The 16,309-nt window shown below is 37.9% G+C and overlaps 1 protein-coding gene across 1 annotated transcript; it reads left to right on the top strand.

Annotated features, from left to right (window-relative positions):
* The first annotated feature begins 414 nt into the window (after positions 1-414).
* LOC120329886 (COP9 signalosome complex subunit 5-like) lies at positions 415-11,901 on the top strand. The gene is made up of 10 exons (XM_078115489.1): positions 415-567; positions 2,327-2,411; positions 3,173-3,340; positions 3,925-4,074; positions 5,334-5,412; positions 6,050-6,165; positions 6,898-6,980; positions 7,998-8,112; positions 8,870-9,021; positions 11,236-11,901. Exons 1-10 carry the CDS (start codon positions 530-532, stop codon positions 11,336-11,338), a joined length of 1,089 nt encoding a protein of 362 aa, XP_077971615.1. The 5' UTR covers positions 415-529; the 3' UTR covers positions 11,339-11,901.
* The last annotated feature ends 4,408 nt before the right edge of the window (positions 11,902-16,309 follow it).

The following is a 16,309-nucleotide window of genomic DNA, read 5'->3' as shown; positions in this document are numbered from 1 at the left end:
TTGTGTATGTATGCCCATATGCCTTGGACGAATTACCAGTTGAACCGTTTGAAGACGAGTTTGTCAAACGATTGGGCTTTTTTTTTGCCAAATTATGTTTCATTGCCAATGTGGAATTTTTCTATTGGGCTCTCTGGCCGGCGCTATCCTCTTTGGAGGTAAATTATTATAAAAATTAAATGTAAGGATGCGGGGTCAGTAATTTTAATATGACCTATGATCTTTGAACTCTTTGGCCTGTGAAATACATGTCACATAATCAGATGATACCATGTAAATATTAATCATATTTCATGTACACAAAGAATAAATTTCATTTTTGAAATAAAAATCATCTTACAACTTAAATACTTCATTATTGAAAACGTGGAAAAAAAGATTATTGATATTGTTATTCTTTATCAAACCTCGCACAACCAGCCCTTCTTTATTGTATCTGGCAACAGCAAAACCTCTGCATTTGGTAATCTTGTACTGGATCGACGAAGTCGTGTTTGCAAACGTAATTTGTATAAGTAATTCGACCACAATGTCGGACGAAAAACCTGGAACGTCATCAGAAGGGGGGTACGATTGCTTCTATTATCTTATTTATAAATGGATCTTCATTTTACATGCTTACTTGTGGAAATAACTGTAAAAGATGACTAATATTAGGTCTCTTTTGCGATGTGTTTTACCCGTTTTTCGTCCCATGTTGCATTTCGTCTTTGATTTTGCGTTCCAGATTGCTAAAATTTTCCATGATACGTATTGTGCTAAGCTTTGACTTGCAAGGAGAGATATTTTGACTTCAAAAATAGCAGAATAAGTCTTTGGTCATTAAGTTGTCATTACTCTGACGTACTACGGTTCAATGGTCCTTAGTTAGGAAGCAACTGAGCGAATATCATCCTTGACAGTGTCGAATTGTTTTTTGTCAACTTCCTGACATCCTTGTCTCAAGATTAAGCCCATGTACTGATATAGGGTGTGTTATAAAAGTCTGGTATTTAATTAGGTAAAAGGACTTTGATGTGCTTCATACAACTAATAATGGTGGACATATAAGGGTTTATAAATGAAGTGAAAGGAGCTTAAGTAAACACCGATTAAAATAAAACAATTCTGGTTGAGATATATTAACAACTGACTCATACGATCATAAGAATTGTTATAATAGTACTTCACCATCACCATGTTTGTACAGTAGGGGACAGTTTTCGGGTCTCCTGAAGTACACACCGCAAGTACTTCTAGCTGGCATGGCTCAACAATTTTTGCATATGTCATTCTTAACCCCCACCTGACTAGGTCATCCGAAAATTACATTGCAGTGACGTAATACGGCTCGACAAAGTATACGAATGGTCGCGCAGACAATCATCCGAAATCGAGTTTGGCTATTTCTCTCGTTTTCTTATCAAAACGATACCAATAAGAGAGAGATCGCTGACGTTAGTGACTGTTAGTTCATTATAGTCGGCACAGATGCCATTTCGGACGATTGTAGCTACTTTAGCAAGCTCTATGACGTGATTGTGACGGCGCAGTGATGTAATTTTTGGGTGCCATACTCAGGTTGGGGTTAGGAATATTATACTAATAAAATCGTTATGCTACGCCCACTAGATGTACTTGAGGGCGCGTACTTTAGGAGACTCCAGTTTTCCGAATCCAAGATGTCCCGACATTAAGTTCAATAAAACAAACTCAATTGCCCTTGAAACGAGGGCGTCTGGCATGACGGCAGATGCGTCAGATCGTGTCATGCTTGTCTCAATAGTAATCTAAATCAATCATGATATGTGTGGTGTGTCGGCCGTCACATAGCCAAAATTCCCGTTTTCTGCTGGGAACTCTTGTATGCTGCGATAAAATTTGTTTCCTCTTGTAAATTGGATAATTTTATTTTCAAGGAATCCAATGATGTCGTTTTCAGATTGCGCTCTCTTTTTGTTGCACAGTGCTAATTTTTGCCAGTATGGAGGCCCTGACTGTCTCATAAATCAGGTGTTTGCAATCACTGTTATGATTTATGTTTTTTAAGTAGGGGCTATTCTTGGAATCAGTGAACTGTGCTAAATCAATATATATTTACACCAAGTTCATTCATTCAAAACTAATAATCTGGTTTACTATTCCCTTATCTGGCATAGACTGGTAGCATGTCAAGGGCCCATGTTCTGCCATATCATTAAAGCGTTCTTTCCGTCTTTCCTCCCCTGGAGATGAATTTGAAAACTTCATCTTTTAACATGTTAGTGGTGACTTGCAACTGTTCTATCGCTATTCTCCTGACTTTTAGCTCTGAACAAATTCGTTGATAAATAAATTCTTGTCCTAGAGCTGCATCTACAAAGACAGACCAGCCTTTAAATTCGGGTTCTGCGATGGCTTTGAAGACTTGGGAAATGCAAAACAATATGGAAGTGAGCGCTTTTTTTTAATTACTATTAGAATAGGATAGGGGTAGAAAAAGTATAACACGACTTAACTATATGGCGAACCACGGTACTTCACTAATGGCAAATTTGTTATGAGTTATTTTAAAAATATTTTGTTGAATTGGTTAGTGCAAACTGGTTTATTTCTTCAAAATCATTGTTTTGCCACCAACTTTTTAACAGCTGTGCTGAAAGTACTGTAAGCTAAATTTAAATGCTTGTTCTATATATTCTATCCCTGCAAAAACAAGCCAATGTTATTAATCAGTATTCAGTGACAAGATATCTAAGAGATTGTCTAAATTTCAGTTTTGATGTTGCTGTTGACATCTTGCGAATGAAGCAATGTTTTTTTTGATATATTTGAATACCTCCACTCTGGACGGGGTTCTGCACAAACAGTCGGTTATGTGTGAAAAACTACCATCATTTGGAACGACCGAAACCGTTCTCTGGCAGCTTTGTGTACCAATTTATTAACCCCCTGGGTGAGGTGATGGGCCGAGATTAAAGTTTAAAGATTTGGATTCCTGAATATGGACATTTACAATTTTCATATTTTTCTGTATTGAAATATTGCCTTCGCTCTATACAAACAGCCAGAGATATGTGAAGAGCTACCATTATTTGGAAGAGCCGAAATCTTTGTTTCAGCTTGAATCAAGATTTTAATCTGCGAAGCTGTTCTAACACTTTAACTATGCCACCAGAGCTGGCGACACTAACTAATTCAAAAACATTTTTAGATTGTTCACTCAGTCGACGAAATCTACAAATACGAGCTGAAACAGCAACAAGAAATGTTAAATGCAAAACCATGGACAAAGGATCCGCATTATTTTAAAACCAGTAAAATATCTGCACTGGCTTTACTGAAGATGGTCATGCATGCCAGGTCAGGCAAGAATTTGGAGGTAAGTCTACATTTGCTGTTCTTGTGGCTTCAATGACCAAGATGACAGGTTGAATTCAGATTTGGACACAGATTCTGGAGCAATGTTAAGTTAGACTATAAGTCATATGTGTATTCGACACGTTTAAATTCAAATATACGGTACTTAAGTTCATTGTATTACTGACAGGGAATTAATCTCAATTCATGCAAAATTATTACTTGGACAACAAACCATAGAGATACCAATAGGTATTGTAAAACACAAAAGTTATATCCCTTCTAAAGGACACTTCCATCCAAAGGCAAAGCCAAGAATTTTCACAGGGGGGGGGGGGGGGGTTATGAAAATTCATCATTGTCAAATTAAACCAGCTAGCGGGAAACGTGGGGTTCCAAGAGTCTTTTTTTTAAAAATGGGGGGTTTCGACCCTCAACCCCCCTGGCTACTCGCCCATGATTACATCCTTTGTCACTGACGATTTGAAGGTCGAATGTTCTATTAGTTGACGACAAAAGCACTTTTTCGTCTTGACAACAGCAAATAGAATACCATCGATAAGAACAGTTCATGCACCCATCTCATGTCTTTTTTACACTATTTAGGTTATGGGTCTGATGCTCGGAAAGATAGATGGCCCAAACATGCTCGTGATGGATTGTTTTGCACTTCCTGTTGAGGGCACAGAGACACGGGTCAACGCACAAGCCGCTGCATACGAATACATGACAGCCTATGTTGATAATGCTAAACAGGTTTGTAACTGTGCTAAACCTGCTATATTAGATTGAAAATTTGTGATCATGGTCAAAGTCAGCGTTTTTCAAGAGCTTTTTTCACCACCCACTTGGCATTGCCAAATTTCTTTGCGACTTACGAGAAGGAACTAAAATAAAAAAAAAGTAAAATATAGGACCTCCTGAGGTATGTGCACCAAGATGGCGCACAACCTGAACTCTGGTTGTGTACCAGGTTAGGGTTCAGGTTATGCGACATCTTGCTGCACATACTTCAGTAGTACCAAAATTTAATATTACACAAAATTTAAAAAAAATACTGAACTTGACAAATTGTTAATGAGACTGATGTGTCAGCATATTCTTGCACAAAAGATTGAATCCCCGCTCAATTTCCGCGATGGTGGGTCTGTAACAAATTAACCAATAATTTTGGATGGATTATATCAATGCTAAATATAATTTCTGACGTCATAAAATATTATAAATTCTAGAGAGTTCTAGCAAAAGAATTCGACCTAAATATTGCACGCAAGTGAATAATTCTCATGTGATATGATGAATCACCCCTATTGTACATGGATTTTGCTAGAGGTATCGAGCAAAGACTGTTTGAAGTGTGAAACCTTATAAATATGATCTCATCAGCTAACAGCTAACAACTAACCTTAAGAGATAGAAGTGTAATTTGTTTATGCTGATTATTGTAATACATTGTCGGAAGAAATAAAATTGTACAGGTAAACCTCTCTGATCCTTGGCTGTTATATCAAATTAACAGAGATCTCAAACTCAACTGAACACGTAACCTATACTATATTCTGTGTGGAGTCACATTTATATATTTGACTAGTCAATTAGTAGTCAGGAAACAAAATTACGCTTCAGGTCTTAGTACAAATTCCAAATCTTTCAAATTTGATCAATATTTTAACATAAGTTGTTGTCGAAAAGGCATTTACTCATTTTTAAACTAACCGTCATTAAGCGGTTGCGCCACTTTGAAGTATCGTATCGTGTTCGTAAGCAGACTTTTTAGTATTTTCCTCTCCGAGTTATGTTTTTGTGGTATTGACGTGGTATCGTACATATTCTACGACGTATCTCGCATGCATTACGTCTTGTGCCTCACTGGACATCTATGTTTAATACAATAAAATTATTCGACACTCCGTATTCTATAAAATATATACTTCACATTTTATTCATTCCCAAAAAAGATGAAAATTTGAAAACACCATTGATAATAATTGCAATCTTATTCTTTCTCTTTCCAGGTTGGCAGACTGGAGAACGTGATCGGTTGGTATCATAGCCATCCAGGTTATGGTTGCTGGCTCTCTGGTATTGATGTTGGTAAGTTTTATATGGTACCTATGGGTCGGTGTTGGAAGAAGTCCCCAATTAGTCGATTGTGTTAATGACTTATATACTAGGAGTGCTTCATTTTTCATTTAGTATAGAATTACTGTTTTTCTCGTTAAATACTCTGGAGGCCCAATCCTGCCTGCTTGTGCCTGCTGAAATTTCGACTATAGTTTTTATGGATATAAATTTTCGTCGAAAATATTGATGAAAAGAAGGGGATCCCGAAGTATGCGAACCAAGATGGCGTACATCGGAATGTAATATGTGTACTAGGTTAGGGTTAGGCCATAATTTTAAGTATAAATACTACGGGAGGCTCTTGGCTAGTCTTCGATCTGATAATAGGACTAAAATAAGGAAAATTGGAAAAAAAATATCGCCTAACCCTAACCTGTTACCCATGTTACGTTCCAATGTCCGCCATCTTGGTTCGCATACTTCGGGAGCATCGAAAAGAATGTCATAATGACCCCAATTGTTACATCATGCTCTTATAAAAAAAACCTCCCACTCAGTAACCCATTCTAATATCTGAAATTGGCTCAGGAAGAGTAATTATCCCCCCAAAGGTCTATTAGTATCAGTTTTCCAAGAAATAATCTCTAATCTCAAATTTTTTTTTCAGATACCCAGATGTTGAATCAGCAATTCCAAGAACCATTTGTGGCGATAGTGATTGATCCAACACGGACTATCAGTGCTGGGAAAGTTAATATTGGAGCGTTCAGGACATACCCCAAGGTAAAGATATGATTTAAATTGTTTGGGCCATTTTTAATATGTTTCCTTAGAAGACGAGATCAAAACGTGAGATGTGTTAATATTGTCAACATAGGCGTTTATATTGGTATCTGCTTAAAAAGCATTGGTATATATAGCTGTTCAATATCGTCTGTTCTTAACCATCACGCCTAACCCTCCCATTTGAAGTGAAAAAATACCACTACCGAGATGTTGAATCAGCAATTCGAAGATCCGTTTGTAGCGATAGTAATTGACCCAACATGGACTATCAGTGCTGGGAAAGTTAATATTGGAGCGTTCAGGACATACCCTAAGGTAGAGCTATGATGTTCATGCTGGTTATGAATTAGACTCGGAAGACTAGAGCGTCGAAACGAGAAATGTATCAATATTGTCAATATAGGTGTTTATAAAGGTATCTGCTAAAAAACATTGGTATATTTAGCTGTTCAATATTGTCTGTTCTGAACTGCCACCGCACATTTAAAGTGAAAAAATCCCTTTTTCCCATTTTTGAAATGTAAAAAAAAAGCATTCTTCTGTATCTCACATAGCGATTTATTTGTAGCTTGAAATGTTTTTTTAAACCCAAGACTTTTTTAAAAACTCACATGCTAGCTGTCACGGTCCAACTGGGCAATTAGAAATTTTAGAACGTGGCCCTTTAACTAAGCCCATGGATGTTGCTACCATTCCCTATGGCCAAGCTGATTCACACTTTTGTTTCAGGGTTACAAACCACCAGATGAAGGCCCTGATGAATATCAAACAATTCCTCTCAGTAAGATTGAAGATTTTGGAGTTCATTGCAGGTGATGCCATTTGTGTATTGTTTCCTCAGAACAAGGCTAGTTGAGTGTTGAAAATGTGGGTCGAGATTTGAATTCTAGTCGAGTTAACACATATTCAGGCCTCATTCAATATTATTTTTTTGTACTTATCACATAGATTTACATATTTAATCAGGGGAAAGTAAAGCCGATAAGACGGATTAATCATATGGCGAACCATGACCTCTCATCTGGTTACCAGTACAGGTTGGGTATGGGATTAGTTGGTCAGTTATTTGTTTCATGGACTTTGTCCGATGTTGGAGGAAGCCATAACCGACCAGTGGTTACGTGAACCACCCTGCTGCGGCGAGCAGTACAGCAATCCTCTGGCACATATTTAACTCCGCACAGGATTCGACCCTGTGAACCCACGATGCACCGCCAAGCCACATCTACTGTTTTTACTGATTGAAGCTCAGTACAAAATTATGTCAGGATTTTCTGCAATCGAGGAGACAGACGTACATGTCCCTAGTGTGCCCCTAGAATCTAACAATGTTTCTGTCACAGAGTTTAATAAACAGCGTGGATTATGATAAATCAAGTAGCTAACAACTATTGTGAGGAGCTGACTTTGATGGCCGTATGGTCGTATCGCTCCCCCCCTGTCTATATCAAAAAACTTTGCGTATGTTTTTTTTTATTATTGTTACAATGTTCGTTTTTCCAGTTGACAAAAAATAAATCTCTCTCTCGTCTAAAAATAGTAGGTGGATAATTATCAGTGGTTCTCGAGTCTTTTTTGAGGCTTAGGTGTTGAAAAAACACAAAACGCAATATCTATTCATTGGTAGACCTGTCTATCTGAAAGTCTGGTTTGAAGTAAAAAGCGTTTCAGCCCAAGTTATACCCTTTTTAAAGGACACTCACATCTTTAGTGATGATTTGAAAGCCGCTGTTTTATTGTTTAACGACAAAAGCATCTTTTGTCCTGACATCAGCGAATAGGGTATTACCAATGTTCAACTAATAAATGTATAACCTTTTGCATTCCAGGCAATACTACTCTCTCGAGATCACATATTTCAAATCGTCATTGGATAAAAGATTGCTGGAAAGTTTGTGGAATAAATACTGGGTTTCTACGCTGAGCAGCTCAAGTTTGATTACAGTGAGTTATTTTTTTTTTAGATGAATATCATACCCAAAGACATAGTCAGAAATTTTCAAATAGGGGTTTTGAAATTTCTAATTAACCAGTTAGGTCGTAACAGCTAGCGATGGCTTGGTGAAGTCTTAAGAAGTGTTTTGAGCTATGAAAAATTGTTTTACATTTGAAAAGGGGGTTACAACCCTCAAACCCCCTCTCCCCCCTGGTTACACCCCACCCAGAGTGTAAAAATTCCGTTCTTTCAAGCTATAGTATTATACAATGTCTCTAAAAAGTTCCGCTCGATTGATTTTATAGTAATTACAATTGTTAGTTTAAATAAATTTTATTGTATGATAAATGAGAACTACAAGCACAATAACAACTATTAATATACAAAGAAATTTTTAATTGTTATTGAAATCATTTTAACACTGTTACATCATGCGCACTTGCACAGAAGTAAACTATATTGAGTACAGCCATAGAGATATCCAATTCTTTTTTTGTCATTTCATTTAATTTTTCATATTTTTGCATGGAGCGCCTTGTGTTTCAATGAATTTATTTCATGTCAATTGTCAACATCAAAAATCCACCTTGAAGAAAAAATTTTTTTGTAAGTTCTCGAATACTAGTTCATTTCGAGCCCTTTATTTAGATTTATTTTCCAAAGTATAGGGAATACATTTCAGGCTGCTTGTGAAGAGCCTAGTTTGGAGTGAGTTTTTGAATAATGGAAATTTATTTCATTTTGAGCTCTTTATTTCCTTCACAGAACAGGGAATACATGACTGGGCAAATATTTGATTTATCTGAGAAGTTGGAACAAGCGGAAACGCAGTTGTCACGCTCCAGTAGTTCTATTTACTCTTTTGATACGCATGACCGAAGAACAGAAGATAAACTTGCAAAAGCTGCAAAGGACAGGTAATACAGAATGTTCTATAAAATTTATTGCAATTTCATGGGTTGCTAGAACCGAATTATCTGTTATTTCTGGTGCACTCTAAAATGTTGGTGTTTGTCATTTCGAAGCGGCCTTTTTGAAGTTCTTTCATGGTTTTTGCAGGATTTTGGACGGTTTTCGCATGTTTGAGCAAGGTTTTTCACTGATTTGCACTTTTGAGCGAGGTTTTTTGTTGTTTTCAAATTTGAAAATGCTGGCAGTTACGATATATAGTGATTTTTGATTGGATAAGTTTTTCAAATGTAACTATCCTAAAGTAAAAATTCCCTGAACTCAAGAATTTGAAACAGGGATGTGCAACATTCTTCGTCGGTGGGCCACACAACCAACTTCAGACAACTGGCCGGGCCACACAAAAAATTTAGCGGGAAGGCAAGAGAAGAGAAGGCGACCTCGCATAGCCTTGCAGAAATTAATACATTGGCCAATCAACGAATTTTTAAACGCAGTGACAAGAACAACAAAAAAAAAACATTGTATTTTTATTCATGCTAGCACCTTTTAAACCAGGGGTGGCCAACCTTTCACATACCATGCGCCACGTTTTAAACATAATGTTTCAGATGCGCCGTAAATCTCTTGTATTCCCACGCCTAATGTCCGCTTCTTGTGTCCACTCATTTAGAGAATTACGGAATCACTGAATTAAACACTGAATGAATAAATTACAATGACAGCCGCATATATATAGTTAACTCAACGAAAATTCTCGTATCCACGCAAAAATTCGAGCAATTTACGATAAACAGATTACGATTGATTACGAAACAGGGAACCATTGTGACGCCATGCTTCAAGTAAAAACTACAGCCTTCCTGAAAGTAGGAGAAAAACGCACTCTGTCTTAGTTATGAGCATTACCCAATAAAGCTGTTTTTAACAACGAAGAGAAAAAGGTACGATTAAGAAGTAAAGTTAGGCGTAATATTGTGACAACAGGCCTTTAGTATCAATATCTACTCTACTCTACTCTACCCTCGATTCTAATTGGCCTTTGCTAATCAGCTGTTTGGCCCAGCGTCGCGTGATTTTACTCCAGGCTTCTTCGAGATTAGTACCTGCGTCACAGCAAGCGATTTTACGCTTCGCTTTTGTTGACAACGGTCATTTGAAGTTTGGATGAAAAAGGTGGTATTTAGGGGTCATTTTCAGCATGTTGTGGGTTGATTTATAATAAATTTTTTAGAGTTGGGCAATTCAACTGGTTGTTCAATGGTTATTGGGTGATATTTGGGAAGTCTGGGCAATGGAAAATCCATGTTTCAAGCTGATAAATGACGATTTTCTATTTTTCCAGAAGTTCTGAACTTTTTACTTCAGTTGGAAAAAATAGTAAATTTTACTAATTTTTGCTAAAAGTCTAGAATGAATGTCATAAATTCCGTCCAAAAGCTAACGTCGATAATCGCCTGTTGTTTCTAATTCCAACAAGCCGTAAGTGGGCGACGTGGAGTAAGGAGAATAGATTTTAGGTACAATCAAAAGTCACCATGTAAATCGCAAAAAACGGCTTGGGGTGGAGAAGCCAAGTGCAATTAACAATTTTGGCATGAAAAGGGTTAAAGATGCAATGCGCCACCTCTAATCATGCAATGCGCCACGTTTGGCGCATGCGCCATAGGTTGGCCACCCCTGTTTTAAACATAAACCTCTTGGATTTAGGATTTTATGCTTGGAGAAAAGCCTGAGTGTTGACAAGGGCCACACTAGATGGCTTGGCGGGCCGGGTTGTGGCCCTCGGGCCACCTGTTGCACACCCCTGATCCAAAATACTGGATATAACTAATGTGGAATCAATTCAAATATTAAATTCGTTCTTGGACATCCATGAGAGAAAAAGAAAGGGATTTATTCAATAATTTCGTCAACCAAAATGAAATAGCAGTCATCATAATAATAAAATAATAACAATAAATAGGATAGGATAGGATTTACATATTTATCCCGGGGGAGAGGAAAGACGATAGGACGGCTTATCCATATGGCGAACCACAGCCTCTCGTCCGGTTACCATTCCAAGTCGGGTATGGGATTAGTTTTTACTGTATTGTTTGTTTTCGGAAGCATGGACTTGGTGGTGGAGGAAGCCGTAACCGACCAGCACCAAATAATTTGGTATAGACAGGAGGAAGTGATACGACCAGCCCATGTATATAACCCTTTTTTGTTTTTAGCAAAAAATTAACTGTGGAAGCAATTCATGGACTGATGTCACAAGTAATAAAGCACCAATTGTTTAATCAACCGAAACCGACACTAGAGGCAGCAGAGACATGAAGCAGCAGTTTTTGAATCTTGTAATAATGACTCTGAGAGTTCGTATCGTGGCCGCATCAAGGCTCGGCTGTGCATATTTGAAAAATTGCAAGAGAGACCACTCAGACCAGAGCTCTATTTTATATTATATATTTCTACTTGGTACTCGCCGTATTATGTGTACCAGGTTAGGGCATAATTTTATTCAGATTCCCCTTATAATAGTTCCATTACGAGTTTGGGACTGTTTGTGTTAGCCAAATGAATATACCCCCTGCCCATAGGTTTCAGTCCCTTTACACAACTTGATGTAAAGTAGGCAAACAAAATTAGTTACTTCCATATTGGTACACATACTTCTGGAACGTCCTCTATTTAATCCATGCGGTTTCCAAAATGTGCTGTCCAATAGGTCCTATCCGCCAAATATTCTCCAATTTATTTTAATTGGGGCTTGCGTTTTCTCGAGATGGAGACTGGCCACTACAAGCTGTGTTTGTGTAACTTTTCTATGCTTCGTCATGAAGTTCTATTTCCGTAAAGTAATAATTTACGAATGATATTAAAGACTGTTTTCAATGTTGTCCAAGTATTTGAGTTGAGTGGAAGCGACCGTCGAGCCAGTGTTTATGGGATATTGCATGGCTGCAGAGGCGTAGGTTAAGGGGGGGGGGGGCAATGGGGTACATATGCCCCCGGGCGCGAAGGTACAGGGGCCCCAAAATGGGGCTTGCAAAAATTTCACAACAAGGGTAAAAAACCGTGACAAGCAGGATTGCACCGGTTGCAGACATCTAGTCTTGGTAGGCTACATGGCCAACTGCACACTTGGTCGACCGCCGACGTCATCAGGCACATAGCTCGCGCACGGTCAGATTTCCATCGTAATTACATGGCCAAAAAAGCGGTCCGGGAAACGAAGCAAAAATTGATTTGATAACAAAATGCACGGGGTTAATTACGTGGTTCTGTATCGATAAGTTCTTGCCTCGGCACTCCGATGTATATTGATATATATTAGTTCTGTGCTGGAAACGAAAAGCAACGGAATTTGGTTGAATGGTGTTAAACAGCAAAGTGCTGGTAATACATGTTTTGAGTAACACGTGGTAAGCTGCTAATCGTTTCCAGGTAGCCCACGACGCAGATCTAACTTTTGGTGGCAAGGGATTGTTCAGTTCCCGCCTGGCAACGGCATTCGTAAAAAGTGTGGTTTACTAAGCCCTGCGCCTAATATTTATAATGACCACAACTCACAACGGCATCTCAACAACTCAGTTTGATGCATCGGTGTCAACCAGAAACCCCTTTGGCTCTTCTTGGATTGATTGTGTCTTTTGGAGACGAATATTTCCCGAATCTGCGAATTTCTCTACAAATTTTCTTAACAATACCAGTTTCAATAGCAAGCTGTGAACGGTCTTTCAACAAATTGAAACTTATTTTGTTGTATTCGCGTGCTTCAATGGGACAGGATCGTCTCGGTGATGTTTTTTATTTCAGGCGTCGGCAAACTTTTGTCGTTCGTGGGCCAAAATTAAAGGTTGCAAGTCATTGGCGAGCCGCATATTTTTTAGAAAGTTAAAAAGCGAGGGAATGGCCAATGAATCACATTTTTTTCACACAGATTTCAGTTAAATTTCAAGCAGCGCGCGAAGACTGATCATTTTCTGCGCCATTAAAGCATTTGCACTCAGCATCAACTTTTTTACGTTCTGTTGCCATTTGTCTAATAATAATCAATTTGAACGAGTGATTGTGAATTATATACTTGCTAGATTATAATATAATTTAGTGTCTCAAAGCAAATTCTGTTACGTGAAGAATATAATCGTTAATACATTTGTTTTGTTAATATAATTCAGAGAAGCGTCGCGGGCCGGATTATATTGTTCCGCGGGCCGTAGTTTGGCGACCTCTGTTCTAAGTGTTGAAAGAGAAACATTGGAAAAAACAGATTTTGATGACGTGCTTAACCAGTTTGCGACAGTGAAATCAAGAAAAATAAATTTATTGTAGATTATGTAAATCGTCTTTGACGGTAACCGAGTGGGTTATTATGGACATATGCTATATCTTGTATAGCTTTGCTTCTTCTTTAAATAAAATGTTCCAATAAAATTTGAATTGTTTTTACATGTACAATTAAATGTAATAGAAAATATGATTGAACGTGGAGGTCGGGGCGTCAATTTTATAGTTTGCCTCGGGCGCAAAATATTCTGGCTACGCCTCTGCATGGCTGACCGGTTATAAACACGCAAACTGGTCAATTACAGAAAATCAGTTTCAATTTTCAGAACTTAAAAAACGTTTGAAGCTTTTACTTTTTTTCTTTTTTAAGAAGATCTTTGGGCGTTTGTTTACCCAAAACTTTTGCTGTGTTGGTTGATGGGAACACTTATTTTGTTCGTCACGCTGATCTATCGATGTTTTCTACAACTTCCAAGCTCAGCTAAGCGCAAGGCCTCGCCATAAAAGGGCGTAGCCAGCCCAAAAGGGAGGGGGGACAGTTTTTTCAATACAACACACTTATCTAACCGCACTCAGATTTAAACCAGTATTTTGGACTTGATACTCGGATGGCCCGTAAATAGGGCTGGGCATTTTGAAAATTTTTGATTTCAAGGTATTTTATATCGTGGGTTCATGTTATTGTGTTCTGAGTACGTTTTAAATTTTTTCATTAAGTTATGCCCGTCCTCCGGGTCCCCTGCATTTTGTTTGTCCGTTTGTCTCTTTAAGAGTGACCAAAATAAAATTGATTGATTGATTAAATCGAATAGTAATTATTCGAATCTGTTCAGACGAGAATTTCGATTCGCCGCCATCTTGAATTTTTCATCTGCTTGCAAGTCGAAATGAATCCCTCACTTTTTTTAATCCTTTTTAAAATATTAAAAATGAAATTCTGACTTCTTACTTCCTAGTGAATTATTGTTGGAACATGTATTTTATTGTATGTGAACACTCGGCGAACTGTCTGAGTGATAGATTACGTATTTTCACTAATTTATGTATCAATACAATTACATATCTTTCGAGATTCGAAAAAAAAATTTGATCCTGAATTCATCAGATATATTATTCGAAAATGCCCAGCCCTACCCGTGACTCGACTTGACCCGGGGTTTAGTGACTTGTGCTCAAAAGTGTGATATCACGATATTATAGAACAGCGGTTCCCAAACTTTTTGTTCGTGCGGCGCCAAATTATCAGAGAAAAAACTCAGGGCGCACTTACACGAAAAAATGCTACTTTTTGAAGAAAGCTTAATTTCGTGATCGTTAATTTGTACTTTAGACCTTTCAAAGTTTAACTATTTCGCCGCGGCGCACCCTTTGGGAACCGCTGTTATAGTATAGTCATATTTTCGCAAATCTCACCTCCTATTCATTAGTACAATATATAATAGAAAATACGTCAAAAAATCAATTCAAATTCTTAAAACGCGTCTTCTTCGGATAGAGATGGCGGATATTTTCAAACCAAATTCTTTTGGGCATCAAAAATAACGGATATTTACCCATAAACGTTTTTAGCAATATCGTCACGGGGAAGCGTTAAAACGTATTGGCTTCGTACAATAATTATCGGCTCAAAATATTTCCCTCCATTTTCAAAATGCGGTCATGCGGTGAGAAGCTTTTAGTTGAGATTTATTTTGGGTGATATTGTTACTGGCTTGGGGATTGTTGCAGTTTTTGTCTGAGTGGTGGAGCGTTGCGGCTTTGCGTGGGAACTCGGAGATTTGCGCAGTGGCGTGTCTAGAGGAGGGAGGGAGGCAAAGGGTCTGCCGCCCCGGGCAGCACGTTATAGGGGTGAGCTGGTTGCATAGTCCGATGATTTTATTAATAATATTACAAACATTTCACCTTTCATTTATCCTGTTTAACAACATCTATAATTTGTTTACTCCCCAAATTATTTTTTAAAGGTATGTATAAAGGGCAGCGTTATTTTATGAATTATCAGCTCGGGCATCAGAAAAGTTTGACTGAGTGCAGTACTTTTCAATCGGTGTTCGCGGCACTCTGGTGTTACGACTGTAAGTACAGAAGTTGCGCAATTTTCCATTTAGAATTTGATAAATGTACAGTCAAATACCTATTAGGTTTGGTAATGTCATTAAAATCTTTTTACACTCTAAAGATCGTTTTGTTTTACCAGTATTAGATTTGCTTTTAATATATATCTATAATTCACACCAGTGGTGTGCAACCCTTTATACAAGAGGGCGAGATGGAAATAATTACTGGGTGAAACCGCGGGCCGCACTTCAACATAGGCTTTCTAGTAATTGCAGACACAAAAATTTTGGTTGTTGATCTTGTGACAAGCGTTGTTTGCACAAGTTAGCTGTTAGGACATTGTAACGTCATAGGCATTGATAAATTGGATTCAAGTATAGGCTTCGCAACGCAATGAATTGGAATTACTCGCACGTACCAAATTAAATTAAAAACTCGTTTCGCGGGCCGTACTATTTTTCCTGGAGGGCCACATTTGGCCCACAGGTTGCACACCCCTGGTTTATGCAATTCAGATAAGACAAGGGTTCCTCGATAGAATGTTTCATCGGGGTACAACTCCACCAATAAGGTTGTAACCCAATGGGTGTGTGTGTGTTAGGGTTTTATTTTCTTTACTTTGGTAGATGAGAGTTTTACCGCTCCACCGAAAAGGTTGCAACCTACTGGGTCTGTGTGGTAGGGTTTTATTTTCAACCTTTTATTGCTCCACCGCTAGACTTACTGATCATTCAGATCCGTAAGTTAATATATGTATAGTCAAATACCTATTAGATTTGCCATTAATATTAAGATACTTTGGTGGATGAGAGTTTAAAGTTTTACCGCTCCACCGAAAAGGTTGTAACCCACTGGGTATGTGTGGTAAGGTTTTATTTTCAACCTTTTATTGCTCCACCGCAATTATTTTGCAATTTTTTTTTTTAATTTCGACTTTCGATCTTTTCTCTTGGACCATCG

This window comes from Styela clava, chromosome 8, assembly GCF_964204865.1.
Source record: "Styela clava chromosome 8, kaStyClav1.hap1.2, whole genome shotgun sequence".
Lineage (NCBI taxonomy): Eukaryota > Metazoa > Chordata > Ascidiacea > Stolidobranchia > Styelidae > Styela > Styela clava.
This window is presented reverse-complemented; position numbering and strand designations above follow the sequence as displayed.